Source organism: Dendropsophus ebraccatus, chromosome 4, assembly GCF_027789765.1.
Source record: "Dendropsophus ebraccatus isolate aDenEbr1 chromosome 4, aDenEbr1.pat, whole genome shotgun sequence".
Classification (NCBI taxonomy): Eukaryota; Metazoa; Chordata; class Amphibia; order Anura; family Hylidae; genus Dendropsophus; species Dendropsophus ebraccatus.
Genome location: NC_091457.1, coordinates 10313735 through 10337934, shown reverse-complemented (window position 1 = coordinate 10337934; position 24200 = coordinate 10313735). Strand labels below are relative to the sequence as shown.

Genomic DNA, 24200 nt, shown 5'->3' with positions numbered 1-24200 from the left:
GTACAAAATCAATTTACAAATCTCATTAACCTACATTTTCTCCAAACCGCTTGTTGTTTCATGCCATAGGAAGATAGTATGTATAGTTTAATATTTCCCTGAACAACCTCTTTAAGGTTTAACATACTATATCCCAGCAGATTTTACACTGTGAGTTTCTCGTGGTAAAATCCGCTGAGCGCATAGCGTTGTAAAAGGGAATATATAGTGCTGCTGTTATGTTAAAAATAATAAGGAGCCCATGCCTACCTGCCCGTGCTCCCCTGATGCCCTTCTGCTGGAGTTTTTGGGTCCCCTGCTCAGCTATTGAGCTGGAGCTGTCCCATCTCAGCCAGTGATTGGCTGATCGGGTCATCACTAAGTGGGGGACCCAAAGACGCCAGCAGATAGGCACCACAGAACTATGGACCTTTTTATTATTTTTAAGGATGTTCATGTCCTACTGTATTTTGGTCACTAGATGTCACTGTCTGCTATTTTATTTTTATAAGCACATGGTAAAAGGGAGTGTAATAAGGGTTAATGGTGTATGTGACTCAGCACACTTCAGCTACCTGCAGAGAGTTGGCTTGTTGACCAAGCCCATTAAGGTCACTCCATGGAAATATACTTTTCTGTCTCCCCAGGTTCCTCTGCACCAAAAGAAAACTTGCCCAAAGGTTAAAAGCAGGTGGACTGGACCATGTAGACCTGTCTGGTCTAGTCAGAGAAAATACAAGTGTCAGCCCACCTGCTGATTCCCACAATTGTATCCTGATTTCCAGTATTCCTGTAGCCACGTCAGGCTATTGCACCTCGGGTGCGGCTACCACAGGGGACTAACACCTATCCACGCTGAGGACTATCCTGATTCTCTCAAAGAGTTTTCACCTTTAGTAATCCCCAACTGACAAAAGCTATAAAGTTCCACAGGAGAGATCTATGGGGCCTGCCAGCCACCAGAGCCGTACTTGACATCCTAATAGCCTGAGTAACTACTACTCTTAGCTGCCCTAACAACAACTTTACTCCAAAGGGTACCACATTCCGGCATCATGTTTTTAAAAACTTTTTTTGTTTTACTTTTACTCCACCCTATGGGACTTGAGCAACTGGTTGTTTGGTGGCTGCAGTGATACCCAGGGGTGTAGCTAGGATTCATGGGGCCCCATAGCAAAAAACTGTACAAGGCTCCCCTCCCATGCGTATGATGCCAGTAGAACTGAAAGTGCTTAAATGTTCATGGGAATTTACCGATACAGCCCCGCAGCTGTATCGGTACCTTCCCATGAAGATTTAAATACAGTCCACTGTGCGCCTTCATGTTCTGTAACCTCCGAAGTGTAGGAATAAGCTTAAGCTGTCAGTATCGGGGAAGGGCTGTGGCTGTTACTATGAAGGCAGGTCGTGCTTTGCTAAAGGGCCTCCCGGGCCCCATAGCAGCTGTGTGGTCTGCCTCCATGCTAGCTACGCCACTGGTAATACCATATTGTTGTGTACTATGATCTGCCGCTCTGTTAGCACACCTTTTATCACAGAGTATTAAGATGGCAGGCCTAATGGCTCTCACTAGGCTTTGGGCAGTCTTCTTAACCACTCATCCTTACTTGATCATTTTTTGAAGGACACATGGGACAATTGGGCAGTATCTAACCACCTAGGTCCACCAGTCTTCACTGACTGCTGAATCTAGGGGGAGTCATCTCCAGTCCTGGCCACCGGTGGGTGGGCGAGAGCTGTAACACAGAGGTAAAACGTGCTGTTTATAGAGTAGGATGAGCTCCTTTTCGTTTTCATACAACCCTATCAGCATTACGAGAGAACACTGTGATGTACAGTATATGAGCATTGCAACACAGAATAATAAAGACATTGGCAAGGATTTTATTGTACACTATATATTACATACCTAAAATCTATATGAAAAGTTTATATTGTACATCATATAACAAATCTTTTATTTTATACATATAATCTTACAGTACGACAACATAATCTGGTTCTAAGACAGAAAGTGCCTGTTCATAGGACTCCTCTCCCACCGGGACTTGTGGTTTGGTCCAGTCTGTGAAGGGGATCTCTTCGTATAATACTTCTGCATTGGCGTTCTGGTAGTAATAGCTGGAGCGCAGATCTTTTTGTCCTCTGACTATGTCCAGTGTGCAGCGGTGCAGGAATATGTACTGGACCTACAGGGGGGGGCACATATATAATTGGTGAATATTAAATCACAACCATGGGCAGCATGAGTTAAAGAGTCCAGAGTCTCTTGTTGAATCTAAGTGGTGTTCACATTTGGAGACTGCTACTCTATTCATTGGCTATGGAAGCTGCAGGGATATCAGAGTACAGTGCTCAGCTATCTACGCCTGACTATCACTCAACTCCGACAAGACTTGATCTTACACTTATCTCTATACAGTGGACAGGGAATATGTGTTAATAGTCAGACAAACCCTTTAAGTGGACAGATCCCAGTCTAGAATTTCCTATATAGTAGAAATAACACTAAAGATCCTTTTAATGGCCACAAAAACGATACAGCGACCCGACTGCCTTGTAAAAGGCCCCTGACACTCACCATCGTTTGCAGCATCAGGGGTCGGTGTAAATGCATTTTATAGACCGTGCCATAAACATCCACCTTTTCATTACTTTCCAGCTGATCAATAACACAATTAAGAGCGATGAAGACTCCGGATCTCCCAGTGCCGGTCCTAGAGAAGAAGTCATGTACTGTATTACAAAAGGGATACATACAACAACATATCTTATGTCAGGGATTACTTTTGTAAATCTTTCTTATCCCAGTTTTCTGTGCTTCCTACACCAGATAGGTATGTACCTGACCTTCTTTTACTAGTGTGGCTAGGCCTGGGAATTACAGTGGTGCCTTGGATTACGAGCATAATTTGTTTCAGACAGTGCTTGTAATTCAAATCTACTCTTAAACCAAAGCAAATTTTCCCACAAGAAATCACTGATATGCAGACAATTGGTTCCTGAGTGCAGGCACATTATAGCAGCAGTGTGTATAGCCGAATGTGAGTGCAGGCACATTATAGCAGCAGTGTGTATAGCTGAGTGTAAGTGAAGGCACATTATAGCAGCAGTGTGTATAGCCGAGTGTGAGTGCAGGCACATTATAGCAGCAGAGTGTATAGCTGAGTGTTAGTGCAGGCACATTATAGCAGCAACAGTGTGTATAGCTAAGTGTGAGTGCAGGCACATTATAGCAGCAGTGTGTATAGCTGAGTGTAAGTGCAGGCACATTATAGCAGCAGTGTGTAAAGCTGAGTGTAAGTGCAGGCACATTATAGCAGCAGTGTGTATAGCTGAGTGTTAGTGCAGGCACATTATAGCAGCAACAGTGTGTATAGCTAAGTGTGAGTGCAGGCACATTATAGCAGCAGTGTGTAAAGCTGAGTGTAAGTGCAGGCATATTATAGCAGCAGTGTGTATAGCTGAGTGTGAGTGCAGGCACATTATAGCAGCAGTGTGTATAGCTGAGTGTGAGTGCAGGCACAATATAGCAGCAGTGTGTATATCTGAGTGTTAGTGCAGGCACATTATAGCAGCAGCAGTGCGTATAGCTGAGTGTGAGTTCAGGCACATTATAGCAGCAGTGTGTATAGCTGAGTGTGAGTTCAAGCACATTATAGCAGCAGTGTGTATAGCTGAGTGTGAGTGCAGGCACATTATAGCAGGAATGGAGAGGATGTGAAACACAAGGGCTGACAGACTGCAGGGAGCATAAAGGAATGAGCAGGGCAGATGTGGGCACATACATGCAGCACTCTGGGGAGAGAGGGATTACAGCTATGGGGAGATTACCTCCACAGTCCTGTCCCCTGATGTAAGCCCCAGCATGGATCTGCTATGATTTGGAAGGTGAGGGACACTTCCTGGGTCAGAGTACAATGCTTTAGACCCCGCTATGGAGGCCATGCCCCTCCCCAATCCCCTCCCACCCAGTAGAGGGAGCTCTTAAACCAAAGCAATGCTCTTAAACCAAGTTACAATTTAGAAAAACTGTGAGCTCTTCTTGCAAAATGCTCTCAATCCAAGTTACTCTTACACCAAGATACCACTGTATTTGAATTACAGCCATTTTTAGCAGCTATAGAGCTATCATTTAGTCATGCCCCTCCTACTTCTTTCTCCCTCTGTAGTTTTTCTTGTTTTATTCCTCCTCATCTATGGAGGCCTGAAAGAGAACAACTTGTGCAGATTCCACCTCTTTAAGCAGATAAAGTTTTCCCTCTTATTCCTCCTACCTGCAATGGACCAGGGTGGGACTGTTTGAAGAATTTTCTTTTCTGTATTTCCGAACCGTATGGACAAACTGTATTAGAGCGACTCGTTCATCCATATCACAGCTCTCGTGCCATTCTGTGAAATGGAACTGCCGGACTTGGCGACTTTCTTTACTCTGAGACGAAGACGGAAAAAAACATGGCATATACAACCTATACGGACCACGTCATAACACGCTAACTACTGCTACATCAGTATATTGTTTACTTACATTTGTCACCATAATGTCTCTGATAGTCCAGTCATTGTGGATTTGTTCGGAAATGAAAGTCGCTATGATGTTGCCAAATGATTTGGCTTCTGTTTTTGGCCAGTATTCCTCCTCTTTCACCTAGAATACATCCAAGTGAGAGCAGGCGGTACACATTGTCCCCTACTTTGGTATGACTACAAGATGACACTAGACAATGTCTGTTTGGTCTCTGTTAGCATGGAGACACATAGGTCTGCACTCGTTTTCTTAATTTCCCATTTAAAATGCACTGAAGCAACAAAAAGAATTAGTTGCAATAAGTTTGTCCAAATAAATAAATTTCCTGACCTAAAATATTAATAATTCAGATGTCAGAATGCAGATGTATGACTGTACCCTGTAATTCTCTAGGTGATGTGACAGCATTACAATAGTGGTGATGCGCTTCTCCCAGATCATGTGCCAGAAGTCTCTGATGGTCCCCGGTAATGGATGCTGAGCGGCAATAAACTCTTTCTCTGATTTGCATCCCTGGAGATGGTAAAGGGAAAATAAATGGTAAATTTGTAGGAAAATGATGAAAAATGAAGTGGAAAGTTGTGTTTTTATAACATTATGGAGTCATTTATGTTCATGATTGTAGCTATAAGGTGTCAATTCTATAAGCGTAGAGCGGAGGTAAACAACACATTACATTGAAAAACTGAGGCAGGTGGGATTCTGAGCGGAGTCCGCAGCGGGGGTTCCACTTTGCCTGCTTTAGGGTACAAACACACAGGGCGGATCCGCAGCGCACTGATTGGCTGAGCGGGGCGACCAGCCAGGAACTCCCAAAGCAAGCCGAAGCAGGTACAGTATACTCCGTTAACAGTCTCCTCACATACTTACTATGTTGCAAGTTGAAATGCGACCACATATGTTGTGCTACCAAATTAATAGTCATTAGATGCTTTGTCAAAATGTGACAAAGTTGTTGTGTAGCCCTGACCTTAAAGGGGAACTCCAGGTAGAGGTTAATAAAAATGAAACTTCTGCAGAAGCATAACACATTACTTACCTGTCTATCCCAGTTTTGAAACTACCAAAAATCCATTTGTTTGGAGGGTTTTGCTCTGTATTGTGTTTCTGTCTTTCCTGGTTTAGCATTTCCCAGAATGCAATGCTTTCCCTCAGCTGACCATCACAGCCCCCACCCATTACAATCAGTAAAATTAATGCGCCTGCTTCTGGCCAGACAGAGATGGTGGATCACTCAGGGGATTGGGGGATCCAGCCCGGCTGCATCAGGGGGGCCCCATGGCCTGCTCCTGCAATACACTGGGCCCCCTGAGCCGTCATCATTTGCAGCACCGGGTGGCCCTGCTGGTCTCCTGGGTTTTGCAAATGTCCCTTTAACTGCAAGCACTCCTGACCAGAGCTAGCAGTTATGTAGTTATGGCTTCACTTGACCGTTTAGTGGTCAGTCGGGGGGGGCCCAATCAAAAGTTTGCTATGGGGCCCAGCCATTTCTAGTTACGCCCCTGCCCTGCCCCCTGTCTGTATCATCAACCTGAGCTCAGCAAACACACACAATGTGAGACAGAGGCATGGAAGATTTGTCTCCTAAGGGGGGGATAGCAGAAGGAGCAGGAGACAATGTGGATTGGCACAAAGGCCATTTTTCTTCACTTCCTGGATTTCTATCAGATACCAGTGTGGCAGAACCGTACAGGTAGGGTAATACAATGTATAGACACATCTATATAGCTTTTAATGTACTTTTAATAGAAGTTTTTCTTATCTGGAGTTCCCCTTTAAAGGGGTTATCCAGGCTTAAAAAAACATGACCACTTTCTTCTACAAACAGCTCTACTCTCGTCCTTAGTTTGTTTGTGGTATTACAGCTCAAATCCATTGACGCGACTGGAGCCGAGTTGTAATATTACACACTACTCGAGAACATGGGGGGTACTACTTTTGCAAGACGACAGCTTTGTTATTTCTAATCCTGGATAACCCCTTCAATATCCATCATACCCACTTGTATTATTCGCTATAAAAGTTAAAGTATAGACATAAGCTCTGATATCATCTATGAAAAAGTAGTACAATAAAATCATCTCCACCATCCATTCTCAAGAATGTGACTTACAGGAATATAATTGGCGTTGATATAACCATCGGAGGAGTTTTCCAAGGTTGACAACTTAACTCGAGATTTATCATCTATTATAAAAATAAGAGACAAAAGATCAAAAAAAGATAAAACCTGTACATGATAATAGTAAAAAACTACAATGGTGATAATAATAACATAAAAAATACTATTTACAATACTGATATTAATAGCAATAATAATTATGATAATTTTTACAGATACAAATTAGCATTAATAAATATTCTAAATGGTAAAAGGTTTTCTACATTGTAGAGGACCTATCAGCTCCTGTTATATGTCTCTCTCGTGATTTACTTAAAGGAGAAGTCCTATGAAATAAAAGAAAACTACAGTGCAGGCAGGGGGGTGGGGGACTGTAATAAAGAATGTATACTTACCTGTCCCCGTGCCCCCACAGCTGTCTAAACACCACCATTTTCTCCTCACGGCAAAAGGGGAAAATACACAACCCAGCTGATAGATTTCCCGCTCACCCAGTTAGTCACTGCAGTAGTGCTTCGCCCTAGTCACTGACTGTCTAAGCGGGCAATCCATCAGCCGAGTCGTGACATTGCAGGAGGGAGAGCTGGAGGAGGCCAGGGGCAGTAATGCGACACTGTGGGGGCACGGGGACAGGTAAGTATAGATTTATAATGTTCCCTCCACTCCCTGCTGCCACTGTAGTTTTTGGTTTTGCAGGACTTTAATTAACTCCTTTAATTGCACATGGCACTGTCTAGGCTCTTTAGTCATGATAGGAATTGTAGTTTTGCAATAGCTGGAGGACTGAAGGTTCCACATCCCTGGTCTAGACCTAAAGGATGCCACCTTGTTAAAATAAGGAAATCGTGGCATGCCGTATGAAGGGGCCATGTAATGTGTATGGGTCTGTAATATGGACATATGTGTCTGTAATATGGACATATGGGTCTGTAATATGGATATATATATATATATATATATATAAAGACTTACATGGATAAGTTGCATCCTTACGGTTCTTCCCTGCATTGGCGGCCTTAAGAGAGACAGACCTTGACTGTAAAGCACCTACAGACTGCAGGCTCTAATAATAAAAACATACAAGACAAATATTATCTATACTAATAAAACATATATATATATATATATATATATATATATATATATATATATAAAAGCAATTAAAAAGAACCAGGTTAGCCTCTGTGCAACATGGATAACACTCTTTTTACTGTCACAAAAACCTATATCAAATTAAGGAAAAATCACTGATGTGAAAGGAGCGTGGGAATATTTCTTCTAACATGTTATATTACCAGAACAATAAATTCTGGTTATATATATTTTTTTTTTGGACATGTCAGAGAAATGTGCCAAAAGTTTGGATCCCGAGGGTCTGGGTGTTCGAGCCCATGTCTCCCCTTTTTGCTGCAAGATGGATCCATACACTTTCTATAGAGCCTATCTCCTGTACAAAGCTGTGAGATGGAGAGAGAAGTGCCTAGCCCAGTGCTTCTCCCCATTTCAGTTTGGCCTTAACACCAAGACCGTGGCTGATCAAAGCTTTTTACCATGTCACTGTGACATGACAATAGTTTCAGTGACAAGTTCACATCTGATGTCCGGGAAATGGTACAATGCTGCAGGTCTCAAACATTACGGTCACAATAATAGTACTGGGAAACACCAGAATGTCTGTCCATCTTGGTTATGACCTTATGACCATTTGTAAAATATTGCAGTATCAGGATAAGAAGAACAAGCGAAGTATTGCCCAATTGTTTCATTACCTACATCAAACTCCAAGATGAAGCCTTTGTTGTTATCCGCTTGCAGTTTTTCAAACAAAGCCTCATAGTTCTCATTCTTAGTAGTGTAGTTTCTGGAAAAAGAAAAAAGTTTCCATTTAGTATGTACTATAAATCCCATAGTTTCCCATAGTCCCTTCTGCAGCACAATATGGAGTAGTCTTCACTTGGAGGGCTGGTAGGAGAGATGGAATTTTCCATGACCGGATCTGGACCTCTAAACTTCACAACTTTTATATGCAGGTTGTTTAGAGCAGGGGTGTCAAACTCGCTGCCCTTCAGATGTTGCAAAACTACAATTCCCATCATGCCTTGACTGCCAAAGCCAAAGCTATTGGCTGTCCAAGCATGATGGTGATTGTAGTTTTGCAACAGCTGGAGGGATGTAGGTTTGACACCTGTGATTTAAAGGATAAAATAGGAGTCCTGGGCTGTTGATGGGATTAAAGAGCATGGGGGGTTGTGAAAAGGGGAACATTTTCGGCCTGTGTAAAAATCCCTCAGAAGAAAACAGATTTAGAGCCAGTTCGCATTTAGCGGAATTCCGTGGCGGAGCTCTCCATCACAGAATCCCGCCTGTCTCAGTGTCAAACGGAGACTATGGGAGGGCTCACGTGCTTCCACTCTCCTTCGCCTTCCGCTCCAAGAATTGACATGTCAATTCTTTGAGCGGAAAGGGGAGGAAGCGGAGCCACATGGGCTCTCCCATACAGACACTGCGGGACACTGAGGCAGGCGGGATTCCGCGGTGGAGACCTCTGCCACGGAATTCTGCCAAATTTACTTACTGTGAACTGGCTCTTATGTGGTAAATCAAAAACTCCCCTTACGTCCCTTACAGCAGCACAACATGGGAATGTCACAAGGAGAATTTCCTGGAGAAACTCTTAATGCAAAAGTCTACTCCAACAATCTGTCATAAAGTCTGTGTTATGAAAGTGTTTGGAGTGGACCAGGAGGCAGCACTACACATCTGTTCTACAGCAACTAATAGATGTTCGAGTAAAGATCTATAATGAGACCCGAGGAAGTAAACCTCTAATAAAGATGGAGGCTGCAGCCTTTCTTCGATCCATCTGGATATGGAGGACTGTAAGATCTTACAGCCACAGTTATCATCAGAAATGGAGACAAGATTTTTATCCTCTCTGAAACTAGTTGGCGCTTCCATGTATATATAAAGGCAGTGTGCAAGGTCCATGGAGCTCCACTGCATCTCTTCTTATTAGAGAATGATAGAACCTTGGAGCTTCCAAGATGAGGGGAAGGAGGCTGGTGTGACCCCTGATCATGACGTGAGGGTGAAGCAATCAGAGTAGCAGTTTTGAGAGGATCAGGGCAGGTGAGTATGTTTTTTCCCCCTCTTCATTGTAAAACCTTTTCTATTCTTGAAATACTGCTTCTGTTTTATAGCTTATCTTTGGACCTATTCCATTTTATTAATGTCTTATTTTATGGTCTCACAATACATACCTACTTTCCAAAACACAGGAAAACATTTCTTTCTGCCTGTAATGAAAAATAGAATATAACATATTAATGGGGTACTCCGGGCCAGGGGTATTTTTATTGTACGCAGGTCACTTACCTGCCTAGTCCCAGTGCCGGGTCCCGAATCGGGCCGCCCCGTTCTCCCATCCAGCTGCCGCTTCCTGGTCTGAGCTGCGGCTTGAGACGTGACATCTCAAGGCAGCTCAGCCATTTAGCGGGCGAGATGGGACCTCGCTACCACCCCTAAATGGCTGAGCTGCCTTGAGAAGTCACGTCTCAAGCCGCAGCTCAGACCAGGAAGCGTCAGCTGAACCGGAGAACGGGACGGCGTGATCTGGGACCCGACGCTGAAACCGGGGAGGTAAGTGACCGGCGCCTACTATATCCACCCCCTCCCCGGCCGTACAATAAAAATGACCCCAGCCCGGAGTACCCCTTTAATGGATTGTAAAAAAAATTACTTAAAAGAGATTCTTTATAATATTGTTGGTGTTTTTATGTGACTTGCCCCATCAATAGAATGACACTGCTTCACATTGCTATGTGGCATGTAACAGGGTCCATCAGGAGCACTTTCCTGGTTTATAGCAGTAACTTCACTTGGGTTCCTCACGTTCATGTAATCATTCATAAGCTCTAGGTGACACGTGTCTCATTCTCTAAACCAGGAATTGGGAATCTTCGTTTATCCAGCTGTTGCAAAACTACAATTCCCATCATGCCTGGATAGCCAAAGCTTTAGCTTTGGCTGTCCAAGCATGATGGGAATTGTAGTTTTGCAACAACTGAAGGGCCAAAGGTTCCCCATCCCTGCTCTAAACCCTTATAGAAAAAGTTATCTTGTTTTACCTCCTTCGACACAACCAGAATCCGACACCAATGAGTACAGAGAGGACAACAACGCCTCCAATGACGCCTCCTATTATGGCACCTAAAAGAAAAATATACAGTAATGAACATGTATGTATACTGCTATATGCCTGTATGGAAAGATCGAACCATTAAAAGCATGAAGCTTATGGCAAATGTTCCTTTACTGTTCTGCTGTCATAGATATTCTCTATTCCGAGCATTAGGCTCTGTTCACACATACAGAATGGTTTATTTTTCTACTGGAAAGATCTGTTACATGACTGATACGATACCACCCATCAGGTTCCATCGCGGTTTCTGTTATTTTGTTTAACAGAACAGCAATAAAAGTGGCTCCATTTCTCCTGTTACACAACTTTCCACTATGCTTTCTGTTTCAATTTCTTATCCTTGTTCACATCCAGAGCAGCAATCATGTATATGCTTAAAGGGGTTAGCCAGCGCTTCAAAAACATGGCCACTTTTGCCCCACTCTTGTCTCCAGATTGGATGGGGTTTGAAACTCAGTTCCATTGACGTAAATGGAGCTTAAAGGGGTTATCCAGCGCTACAAAAACATGGCCACTTTTCCCCCTACTGTTGTCTCCAGTTCAGGTGCAGTTTGCAATTAAGCTCCATTTACTTCAATGGAACTGAGTTTCAAAACCCCACCCAAACTGGAGACAACAGTAGGGGGAAAGTGGCCATGTTTTTGTAGCGCTGGATAACCCCTTTAATTGCAAATCACACCTGACCTGGAGACAGAGAGGGGGAAAAGTGGCCATGTTTTTGTAGCGCTGGATAACCCCTTTAAATGCTTTGTAAGCTAAACATAGCAGCAGCAGAAATCTTTCTGGCAGTTTGCTACAATGTATCAGTCTGAAGAGTTCACAGAGCATTGTCTACAGTGGAAAGAGCTGAGAGCAGGACTAGCTATGTACAATGTATCAGTCTGAAGAGTTCACAGAGCATTGTCTACACTGGATACAGCTGAGAGCAGGACTAGCTATGTACAATGTATCAGTCTGGAGCTCACAGAGCATTGTCTACATTGGATACAGCTGGGAGCAGGACTAGCTATGTACAATGTATCAGTCTGGAGCTCAGAGAGCATTGTCTACACTGGATACAGCTGAGAGCAGGACTAGCTATGTACAATGTACCAGTCTGGAGTCCACGCTGTAGAGCTCACAGAGCATTGTCTGCACTGGATACAGTTGAGAGCAGGACTAGCTATGTACAATGTATCAGTCTGGAGTCCAGGCTGTAGAGCTCACAGAGCATTGTCTGCACTGTATACAGTTGTATCACTTCTCAGCTGAGAGCAGGACTCTCAGGAATGTAAGTGTTTTCATCTACTGCAGTAAAAAATGATGTCTTGGAAACCACAGTAATATATAAGAATAATAGATAAGTAACAGATAAGAATATGTGTACTATACCTATGTAAGAGGGTCCTGGTCTCACACTGGAGACTGTAGTGGTGGCACTTGTAGTTGTTAAGGAGACAGATCCTGTGTATTGTGTGTAGGATACCAGGGACTGTTCTTCAGTGATGGTGTCGGTGTTTGGGTCATAAGTGACGTCATTAAATCCAGCGATGCTAACCCTGAAAATAAGAAGATTATTATAGTGTTGTCTAAAAAAGTCACTAAGCATGGGGGACACACATTTATTGAGTCCTGTCCGTCAAGCTTCACATGCTATATCTTGCTCTTGTCTTATGTGGCCTTTTGGTATCCTTCATACATTAGGGCCTCAGCATACCCTACAACAACAACTCATGTCTGCATGAAATGTACTAATTTATTACTATCAGGTGAGGTGTAGACTTATCCCCTGCCATCCTTTAGATTACCTGTACTGTAACTTGGGGTCCAGAGCTCCATTGACATAAGAACGAGTCTTGGTCCCATCGCCCACATGAACACTGATATCACTGGCGCGCTCAGATCTCACTGCCGTGCTTTGCTCGATAATACAGGTGACATAGGTGTTGGTCAGTCCGTTATTAAAGTCATCGTATGTTTTAGATAAAATCCCCCAAGGTGGACGGTCACCTACAAAGAGACATCCAGAGTTTAGATGTATAAGATATTGGAGGGGGCTGACTACCATGTGTGGCACTATTGGAGGGGGCTGACTACCATGTGTGGCACTATTGGAGGGGGCTGACTACCATCTGTGGCACTATTGGAGGGGACTGACTACCATGAGAGACACTATTGGATTGGACTGACTACCATGTGTGGCACTATTGGAGGGGACTGACTACCATGTGTGGCAATTTTGGAGGGGGCTGACTACCACAAGAGACACTATTGGAAGGGGCTGACTACCATGTGCGGCACTATAATGGGATTGCCTACTGTTTACTACTGCGTGGGGGGCAACTATATTATGGGGCAGACACAAGACAGTGCTAAGAATGCTGAATGCCACCAGGATCTCACACCACTGTAACAGTGCCAGTAAGGCTCCACACACATGTCAGTAAATATCAAAGTTTTCCCGCGACTTTGTCCAATTTTTTTATTTTGGCGTCCCTGTTATATAGGTACTCAAAGTGAATAGCGAATCTAGCTCCTACCATTTATCTCTGTTGTTATTATGACGGCATAAGCCACCATGGGTCCACTTGAACTATCAAATGGTGGAAAGGTGATGTCCATTAAACCATTGGATACGGACATACTGGCCTGAATGTTGATAGGTTGATCTGGCAGACCTGTAAAAAGATAATGGATGTAATAAGCTCACTCATCTGAGAATGACTCATATTTCACATTTAAAGAAGCCTTAAAATTATTATTTTCTTTGCTTACTTGACTATTTTACTTCATATCGGTGTAGTCACACGGTACAGTCAAGTTGTGTTTTTTGCAACAACCTGCGTCCCTTTCCCTTAAAGGGGTTATCCAGTGCTACAAAAACATGGCCACTTTTCCCCCTCTCTTGTCTCCAGATTGGGTAGAGTTTCAAACTCAGTTCCATTGAAGTAAATGGAGCTTAATTGCAAACCACACCTGACCTGGAGACAAGAGAGGGGGGAAAGTGGCCATTAGAGATGAGCGAACTGGGTTCGGGTTCGAGTCCATCCGAACCCGAGCGTTCTGCATTTGATTAGCGGTGGCTGCTGTACTTGGATAAAGCTCTAAGGTTGTCTGGAAAACATGGATACAGCCAATGACTATATCCATGATTTCCACATAGCCTTAGGGCTTTATCCAACTTCAGCAGCCGCCGCTAATCAAATGCCGAACGTTCGGGTTCGGATCGACTCTAGCATGCTCGAGGATCGCTCATCTCTAGTGGCCAGGTTTTGGTAGCGCTGAATAACCCCTTTAAATTAGTTGCCATGTAGCACAATTCAAGGAGACCAATGCAGCAACCTGTATTGGGGCCACCGCATAGCCCCTGCCTAATTCTTGTGGAAAGAAAAGATAACCTACTTGTATAGACAGATGTGGTGAGCGGTGAGCTCTCATACCCCCGGACTCCGACTGTGACCACAGATATGGAGTAGTTGGTCCCAGATATCAGGTTCTGGAGGGTGGCACTTGCTGTGGTACTTAGCACTGTCCAAGCGTCTGAAGAAGTCCCATAAGTTATAGTATAGGACTTTTTCACATTGTTCATAGATGCCGGTTCTCCCAAAGATAATGATATAGCATCCGTTCCTATTGTGTTAAAGTTGATCTTGTCTACATTCAGGGGATCTGTGTAAGGACGACAAAATACATATAAAAATAAACATGTAAATGATTTAAAAAAAACAAACGTATACGGTATAGTCCCCCCTAATACTCACATGTGGCCTCTGTCACTGGAGCAGATGTCTGGCTGCAGCTCCCACTGACTGTCTGAACAGTGACGCTATATTCTCTGCCTGGTAGTAATCCTGGGACAGTCACCTCCGTAGTAGTAGTCTGTATTGTGTTACTGACGGCTCCTGTTATACTGACGTTATAATAATCCACTTTTCCTCCGGAATTCGTCCATGTGACTCCGAGAGTATTAACCGACTGGGAATTGTTCAGTTTTACAGCGATGCTCTCAGGAACTGAAAGGAACATACATACACAAATAAATGGATGTGACAATACTCTGTGAGCTCTACAGCCTGGACTCCAGACTGATACATTGTACATAACTAGTCCTGTTATCTTGTTTTTCCTAAAATCAAACATTGGAGGGTCGTCCACTGGGACTGATAAAAGTTAGATTCTAGTGTAATATGTAAGTGAATGGGAAACTGGAGAGTTACTAAATGCCTTATTGCTTATAGCAGTGGTAGGAACCTTGGCTCTCCAGTTGTTGCAAAACTACAACTCCCATCATGCATGGACAGCAAAAGCTTTAGCTTTGGCTGTCCATGCATGATGGGAGTTATAGTTTTACAGCAGCTGGAAGGCCAAGGTTCCCTACCTCTGGCTTAGAGTATGGGCTCGGGATTGATAATGAAACAATAACAGACGATCATCCTCACCTGTGCAGGTAGATAGTGACACCGGGTCTGATTTAGTGAGGCCATTGGCAGCTCTTGTATATACCATGAATGTATATGTTTCTCCTGGGGTCAGATACAATATTGTAGCTGCTTCATTGGACACTATTGTATTACTGATCAGTGAGGATGATGAGGAGACATTGGTCTGGACTCTGTAGCTGTAAGACGTCTGATACTCATCAGGTTTACCCCACGTCAGGGACACAGAAGATGAAGTCACATGACTGATCTGCAGAGATTTCACCGACATCGGCTCTAAAATATAGTAAAAACATGGAAGAGTTCATACATAGGCAAATACATTGTAGAGCGAGCAGATACCAGCTGTCCTTGATGAACCCTATTGGCTTAGAATAGGACCTGCAGTGTGCGGCCAAAAAGGAACGCCACTTGCACCCCATGACCCCCATGGGGTCCAGCAGGTCTCCCACAATCCTTAGGCTGGTCTGAAGTTGGGGGCTTCATTGATGGGGTACAACTTGGGTTGCTGTGCTGATGTGCAGAAAGACAACACCAGACACAACAGACAGAACCAAACAGAGACAGTCTCTTTCTTTACTAATGCCCCTATTCCACCGGTCGTTAAGAGGAACAAACGAGCACTCTCAGCGCTCGTTTGCTCCTTGTTCCCCGCTCGCTGCCGCCGCTATTCAACGCGGCTGCAGCGAGCGGGTGAGTGCGGGAGGGGGCGGCTGGGAGCTGCGGGGGGGGAGCTGCTCGGAGGATCGCTGATCGTCCGGGCAGCCCATAGGATATAGCAGCGTCTGCTGCCGATGCTCCTATTCAACGGAGCGACGGCAGCAGATCATTGCTGTATCAGTCGCTTGTTTTTCAACATGTTGAAAAAAAAGCAACTGCAATGGTCAGCCGACATGAACGATGTCGGCTGATCGTTGCACTCTATTCCACGGGACGATTGTCGTTCGTAGCGGCCGATATCGGCCGAATACGAGCGACATTCATTCCGTGGAATAGGGCCTTTATTCTCAGTCAATAAAGGTCAACTCATAGTCTTATAAGTAAGCAGATAACCAAAGTAGGGGAGCATTGTGAAATGATACTGAGGTGTCAGGGGGGGCCCCTTTCTTCCTTTGGCTGCATTCCTTGAAAAGTTTAGGAAACCACAATCTGTTGACTGTTCACCAGGGATGGCATCAGCACAGGGCTTACATGGGCAAGTGCCGGGGCTCACAGCTCCTCTAGGGGCCCAGAGAGGGAAAGGGGCCCGGTGTTCTAATGTTCAGCCTGCTGACTTTAGGTCAGGTTGAACAGGTTGAACATCAGAAGACAGAGAAGGAGCAGGACCTACCAGAATCCTGCACAGTGTCAGAAAAGGGTGAAGGACCTGATCACATGACCCGAAGGTCCTCAACCTCACAGTGTAGAGAGCAAACAGACAGAGAGGAAGAGGGAGAAGACTGAGCTGTAAGTGCTGCGTGGTAGTATGTGAGTGTGTCAGTGACTGTCAGTTAGTCAGTGTCTATGTCAGTCAGTCACTCAGTGTGGGTCATTGTGTGCCAGTCAGTGTCAGTCAATGTCTGTGTCAGTAATGTGTGTTTGTGTATGTTAGTTGTGTCTCAAGTGATATAGTGTGTGGATGAATGGATGTGCATAGTGAATGGATTAGGGGCCTGCTGAGGCTCTGTCGCCCAAGGGCCTGCAAAAACCTGGAGCCGGCCCTGCTGTTCACTGTTGGGTTGCTTCACTCCTGGAGGTTTTCCTGGCACTTGCAGTATTCATTGATGCTCTGTAATACCCAAAGCTGTAGAATGCAGACATTTGAGGTTAGGCTATCTCATTTACTAGGCCCGACTTAAAACCCAAAAGGTCCTAAAATGTAATGCGGCACTTGTCATGCTTTTCCTCAGTAGCTGTAGATTTTACCTCTCTCAGCTAGGTGGCTTGGAAGTGTCTTCCTCTTGTCTATTGGTACCGTTATATCCCCCTTAGTTGTACACTGGTACCGTATACTTGAGTAATTTTGTAGACTTTGCAGGGTTGTGGCTCCAAGAGTACACAGGGTGGGCTTCAGGCCTAAACTAGAGAAGTGGAGCCACACTGCTCCTTATTAGCTCACACTTTTCTAGCTAGGCTCCTTCAACTAGAACAAAGGAATGACTCTTTCAGGCTTGAGAGGGAATTGGACAGTGGAAAGATATCCAAGTGACCAACTCTCTATGGGTTTCCTTTCAATATAAATCTATAACTAGTCTATGCACATTGTACATAAAAAGAAAAAAAGGAAACACAGTGGTGCTGCATGTGCAGGCGGATTAACCCTGTGAGATGTGTATGTGTAAATTCACACCAATGCACACTTACCTGGTTAGGTCGTACGTATTAGGCACGACTCTAATGTAGGCTTGTAGGTATATAAGGAGGGCTGCTGCCTTCCACCTTCCGATATCCCTGGATTTGGGATCGGGACCGAAATCCAAATGACCTTGTAACAATGGTGGATTCCTTGGCGCTCAAACCTCCAAGCACAGTCACTCCACTTCAATCAAGAGGCAGAGATTTCCAGTATTCTTGCCAACCAGATGTGTTCTTTATTGCTACGCGTTTCAAGGGTTAACCACCCTTGCCTGATGAAGAGGGTGGTTAACCCTTGAAAATGCATAGCAATAAAGAACCCATCTGGTTGGCAAGAATACTGGAAATCTCTGCCTCTTGATTGAAGTGGAGTGACTGTGCCTGGAGGTTTGAGCGCCAAGGAATCCACCATTGTTGCAAGGTCATTTGGATTAGTCTATGCACATGGCTCACTTTCTTTTGGCGTTAATACAATGTACAATTTCCCACGTGTCTGATATAAACCTACTTGTATAGACAGATGTGGTGAGCGGTGAGCTCCGATACCCCCAGACTCCAACTGTGACCACAGATATGGAGTAGTTAGTCCCAGATATCAGGTTTTGGAGGGTGACATTGATTGTGTTACTTGTTACAGTCCAAGCGCCTGAAGAATTCTCGAAAATAATTTCATAAGACTTCATCACATCATTCATATTTACTGGCTCCAACCAAGATACTGTCAGGCTTTGAGCTTCTATTACATGGAAGGTTAGTCCGTCTGGTGGCGTTGGACCTGTGGGAACCATAAGACAATAGACTTATAACACTTAAAATGTAGACTATAAGCAGGATATATATATGATTCTAGGATGTAACAAAGTTGAGTGAGGATATTATTACATCCGGGCAGCAGCTCTAGGGTTGAGGAAGAGACTATGTATTAAGTATGTAAGAGCCTCGGCTTTCCCAAAGGGGGTTTCTTTCTTTACACAAATCACAAATAAACGAGATTAAATTGATTGTTAACTAGAGGATGATAAGAGTTGTGCTGGAGCTTATAGTGTTGAGAGACAATAGTGTGCGGCAGTGTCTCTAGCCAGCAGAGGGAAGCCCACACTGATCTGTTATAAGTGATGTAAGGGAGAGTTTGGCTTGTCTCCAGGTAAAATCCTTATTACTGATGAGTGAATACTGTTCGATCGAATAGATATTCGATCGAATAGTAAGGTATTCGATCTATCAAATATTATCGAATAGTTCGCTGAATATTCAATAAATATTCAATAAGTGTTCAAATGCCCCAGCTTCCGGTTTTTACCTCCAAGTGGTCGAATAGATGTTTTTCAATAATCGAATACTTGTTCCCATAGACCTTAATGGGATCGACTATTCAGGAGATATTCGTACGAATATCGAATATTCGAATATTTCACTATTCGTTCATCACTAATCCTTATGCAACACTGGTTGGATCCCCAATCCTGAGGGACGGTGAACTGAATTTGCAGGCATGGTTATGGTGAAATGTTTTTTTACTTCAAAAGAGTTTCTGATACTCACATGTGGCCTCTGTCACTGGAGCAGATGTCTGGCTGCAGCTCCCACTGACTGTCTGTACAGTGACGCTATATTCTCTGCCTGGTAGTAATCCTGGGACAGTCACCTCCGTAGTAGTAGTCTGTATTGTGTTACTGACGGCTCCTGTTATACTGACGTTATAATGATCCACTATTCCTTCTGCGCTCATCCATGAGATGCCAAGAGTATCAGATGAATTGTAATTGTTTAGTGAGATGGAGGAAACTAGTCCAGGAACTAAAATGACAAATAGTAAATATTACATTAAAGCTCAGGGATGCCGTCCCTATGGTGTATGATACCAGTGCATCTATTACTATATGTCCATAGAGTGCAGTGTAACCTCCCCTTTCCTCCCTTCAGCAGCAATAGTAGCAGCTCAGTGTATAGTGTAACCTGAGTGTACTAAAAACACCTTCTCTCATATCATACCATCTATAGTATTGTGTAAATGATCTCCAGCACACTGCCAGCCTGTACAGTGCAGCACAACTTCCCCTGCACTAGTTCTTAGCATAGCAGAGAGGAGTATGTTCTTTGGCCAGAGAATTAAGGAAAAGGACATCCTATGTGGGTACAGCTGACAAACAAAACCTCTCCTGCTCTGGATAGTTCCTGACATGGGCAGAGGTGGCAACAGAGAGTGTCAGACTGCGTCAGAACTGAAAGAATACACCACTTCCTGCAGGACATACTGCAGCTGATAAGTACTGGAAGAACTGAGACTTTTAAATAGAAGTAAATTACAATTCTGTATAACTTTCTGACACCAGTTGATTTGAAAGAAAATACATTTCACTGGAGTACCCTATAACAAAAAGATGCAGGTATATAAAAATATTTTGAAAAGATAGGTACACTGTGTGGCATCAGTATTTACAAAGTGTGGTGACTTTCATTTATAATGAAATAGGCAGAAATATAGAGAGAACGTTTGACTGTGTCCTCACCTGTGCAGGTAGAGAGTGACACGGGGTCTGACTCAGTGAGGCCATCGGCAGCTCTTGTATATACCATGAATGTATATGTCTCTCCTGGGATCAGACCCGATATTGTGGCTAATTCACTTGTCACTATTGTATTACTGATCAGTGAGGATGATGAGGAGACATTGGTCTGGACTCTGTAGCTGTAAGACGTCTGGTACTCATCAGGGTTACTCCACGTCAGGGACACAGAAGATGGGGTTATATCACTGATCTGGAGAGAGTTCACCAACATTGGCTCTGTAATATAGTAAAATTACAGAAATACATCACTCATTGACCAATGTTCATATATAGGTACAGAAGATACCAATGATCCCTGATTGGCTCTTAAGGAATTTGCATAGTGCAACCCCACTGTCTGATATAAACCTACTTGTATAGACAGATGTGGTGAGCGGTGAGCTCCGATATCCCCGGACTCCGACTGTGACCACAGATATGGAGTAGTTGGTCCCAGATATCAGGTTCTGGAGGGTGACGCTTGTTGTGTTACTTGTCACAGTCAAAGCGCCTGAAGAATCCTGGAAAATTATTTCATAAGACTTCATCACATCGTTCATATTTACTGGCTCCAACCAAGATAACGTTAGACTTTGAGCTTCTACTACATCGATGGTTAGTCCGTCTGGTGGCGTTGGACCTGTGGAAACCATAAGACAATAGACATATAACACATAAAATGTAGACTATAAGCAGGATACGTATGATTCTAGGATGTAAGAAAGTTGATGACTGTAACGAGGGAGGATACTATTATGCCCGGGCAGCAGCAATAGAGCCTATGCTGAGGAAGAGCCTATATAGATTAGGCTGCTTTCCTGGAGGTGGTTTCTTCTGGGAATCACCAATAAATAAGACTAAACAACTAGCTAAAGGGAATCTGTCAGCTGCAATTCAGGTTCCAAATTGCCAAAACTGTTAGATAGATGTTAGGTCAAGGAGACACGTTTCTTTTCATATATCCGTCTGCACTACTATAGTGTGGAGCGTCAAAGAGGCTCTCCCAAGCTTCAGAAGTGTAGCAAGCTGTAAGGGTATGTTCACACTCAGTAAAAGCAGCTAGGATGTGATGCCATGCACTCCTACGCTCTTCGCTCCCTCTCCTATACCTGGCCCTGCTTGGAACTCAGCTTCTAGGTGTCAATCAAGCAAGGAGGGAGGAGAGAGGAGGTGTTCCAGCTGCAGCTATCCAGAAACTTGGCAAAACCTCTTTGACTCTTTGTACCAGAGAATAAAAGCATGTCTCTACCTTCTGGAAGCTCAGACGGATATATGAAAGGTACCATGCGTCCCCTTGTCCTAACAGCTATCTAACAGTGTCGGCAGGTTGGAACCTGAATTACATCAGACAGATCCCCTTTAACTAAAAGATGGTAAGAGATGTGCTGGAGCCTATACTGTGGAGGAACAATGCTGTTTGGCGTCCCGAATGTAGCGTGCAAAAAATGTAGTAAATCCCACCTAACAAACTTGAAAGCTCATCTGGGAGGTCGTCACTTTTTCTGGGAGCCTCTCAGACACTTCAAGGGAGAAATCGATACTCACATGTGGCCTCTGTCACTGGAGCAGATGTCTGGCTGCAGCTCCCACTGACTGTCTGTACAGTGACGCTATATTCTCTGCCTGGTAGTAATCCTGGGACAGTCATCTGGGTAGTAGTAGTCTGTATTGTGTTACTGACGGCTCCTGTTATACTGACGTTATAATAATCCACTATTCCTTCTGCACTCGTCCATGTGACTTCGAGAGTATCAGCCGACTGGTAATTGTTCAGCGAGATGGAGGAAACTTGTGCAGGAACTGTGACAGAATAAAATGACACATGATGAATATTTCATTAACATTTTCAGAATTGTTAGTAAATAGAGAGGAGCGCACGGTCAAGTGCGATCGTCATATTGATGTTTTTTATTGTCTTTGTCTCCAATTGTACAATAGAAATCCTGGAATCACTTGAGATATCTGAAAAAAACCCAGGGAATAAAATGCCATAGAAACATGTCTATAAAAATTTTAAAATGCGAAAAGCTAGAAAAACTACCAGTTAGGCAATGGGAGTCTATAGGAGAAAATACAGCACTGTTTCGTGAAGAAAAAAAATGAAAAATTTTTTTACACAAAAGCACTTTAAGGGTCAGTTCACATGTACAGACTTGCAGCGTAAATCTCGCTGCGAGTCTGTCAGGTCCTGGCAGTTCACTGTCACTACATACTCGCAGCGGCAGCCGAAGGGGTTAAGGGGCCGGCAGAATTACATACACGCAGCGGTCGTTCAGACAGCTGCGAGTATGTAGTGACAGTGAACTGCCTGGACCTGACAGACTCGCATCCCTTAGGGTGCATTCACACGTACAGGATCCGCAGCAGATTTGATGCTATGTTCAGTCATTTAGATGAAATCTGCTGCCGATCCAGTACGTGTGAACATACCCTTAGGGTAGCTGCACATGTATGGGTTTGCAGCGGATAATTTCTCGCTGCGAGTTTGCAGCGAAATCCTCTGCGAATCCTGGTACTGTCACTTCAATGGGGTTACATACCCGCTGCGAGTATGTAACCTGGCCCCTTTAACCCACCACCGCCTGCAGCATACATTAGCTTACACACAGGGCCGTGCGGCGGGGTTAAAGGGGTACTCCGGCCCAGCCATATTTTTCAGATATGGCCGGGGAGGGGGTGGTTATGGATGCCGGAGGTCACTTACCTCCCTGGTCCTGGATCGCGGTGCCCCGTACTCCCGTCCAGCGGCCGCTTCCTGGTCTGAGCTGCCGCACAAGAGGCAGCTCATCCATTACGGCCGCCGAATGGCTGACCTATCTGGAGACATTACGTCTCGTGCGGCAGCTTAGGCCAGGAAGCGGCCGCTGGACGGGGGTTCAGGGCGCCGCGATCTGGGACCCGGCACTGGAACCGAGGAGGTAAGTGACCTCCGGCATCCATAACCACCCCCTCTCTGGCCATATCTGAAAAATACAGCCAGGCTGGAGTACCCCTTTAAAGGGGCTGGTGGTAAATACTCGCAACGGATTTGAAGGTGCAGATTTGATGCTGTGTTCAGTTATTTTGATCAAATCTGCTGCGGATCCGGAGCATAAAATCTGCTGTGATACGGTGTGTGTGAAGCTACCCTTATACTATGTTTTTCCTCATAAAGCTTCTTTATACCCGTCTTCCCTCCCTTCTCACCTATATTAGCAGGGCCCTCCCATATTACGGCAGTTCTCCTCTCCCCCGGCCTCCCTCCTCTCTGTATCCCCACAATCCTCCCTCACAGCCCCCATTTTCCTGTCATAGATCAGTTTTCTCCATATCTGACAGAAATTCCAGTCACAATCTCCTCATAGACTCCACCACACCCCTCTCTTCCCATTGGCTGCGGATAGCTGTCAATCACCTCTGCTGGTTGAGAAGTGGAGGGGTTTCCCTATCTGATAGAATGGGGCAGATTTGTGCCCATAGCAACCAATCACAGCTCAGCTTTCATTTTGTATTCTGCTCTTGTATAATGGAGGCTGCGCTGTGACTGGTTGCTATGGGCAACAATGGCCGCTATTCTTTATAATAGTTTATATAAATCTCTGCCATGTTTAATCTGCTGCACTACAGCACCCAGCAATCCTCTCCCCCAGCTCCGTGTGTGACTATCCTATACAAACACAGTAATGCATCATTCTAAAACATGGCCGGCCTGTGTACTATCCAATATGGCTGCTGCTATATCCTACATAGGAGTCACCACTCAACTCCTCTATATTCCTAAATAGCAAATACAGCTAAATATACAGCGACACATCCCTCACTCCTGTATAGTGATATAACTAGGCGTATGTGCCGTTCAGGAGTCTGGAAACTTGCAGAAAACCTCTGCCATGTGGTTTAGTGGTTGTCACCCAGCTTTCCCAGAGGCCTGATAATACTGAGATAAAGCTGATTAAAATTATTTTGTACATTAAAAAATACATTAAGGGTATGTGCACACAGTATTTCCGTCAGTCTTTTGGTCAGTATTTTTTTTTTTACCAAAACCAGGATTGGTACTGACAGGGCAGAATTATAGTGGAAAGACTTT

General features: G+C 44.3%; 1 protein-coding gene and 1 long non-coding RNA gene across 2 annotated transcripts; both read right to left on the bottom strand.

The window, feature by feature from the left end:
* Positions 1-1858: 1858 nt before the first annotated feature.
* LOC138787862 (receptor-type tyrosine-protein phosphatase eta-like) lies at positions 1859-20367 on the bottom strand. The gene is made up of 19 exons (XM_069965131.1): positions 20093-20367; positions 19125-19379; positions 18091-18357; positions 15249-15524; positions 14571-14822; positions 14212-14478; positions 13350-13487; positions 12618-12819; positions 12202-12368; positions 10757-10838; positions 9890-9925; positions 8403-8490; positions 7602-7692; positions 6621-6694; positions 4886-5020; positions 4508-4627; positions 4257-4411; positions 2561-2696; positions 1859-2168 (listed from the first exon to the last, which is right to left on the bottom strand). Exons 1-19 carry the CDS (start codon positions 20361-20363, stop codon positions 1956-1958), a joined length of 3225 nt encoding a protein of 1074 aa, XP_069821232.1. The 5' UTR covers positions 20364-20367; the 3' UTR covers positions 1859-1955.
* Positions 20368-20510: 143 nt separating this feature from the next.
* LOC138787864 (uncharacterized) lies at positions 20511-23425 on the bottom strand. The gene is made up of 3 exons (XR_011362525.1): positions 23318-23425; positions 21677-21931; positions 20511-20771 (listed from the first exon to the last, which is right to left on the bottom strand). It is a non-coding gene; the product is annotated as an uncharacterized lncRNA (long non-coding RNA).
* Positions 23426-24200: the final 775 nt, after the last annotated feature.

What these genes read in the sequence shown, in the direction of transcription:
- LOC138787862 (XM_069965131.1), bottom strand. Translation starts at nt 20,363, where the DNA reads ATGTTGGTGAACTCTCTCCAGATCAGTGATATAACCCCATCTTCTGTG. An exon ending in TCCAGTGACAGAGGCCACAT is followed by an intron (nt 18,358 to 19,124) that starts GTGAGTATCAGA and finishes TGGTTCCCACAG; the next exon opens with GTCCAACGCCACCAGACGGA. An exon ending in AATAACAACAGAGATAAATG is followed by an intron (nt 12,820 to 13,349) that starts GTAGGAGCTAGA and finishes GTCTCTTTGTAG; the next exon opens with GTGACCGTCCACCTTGGGGG.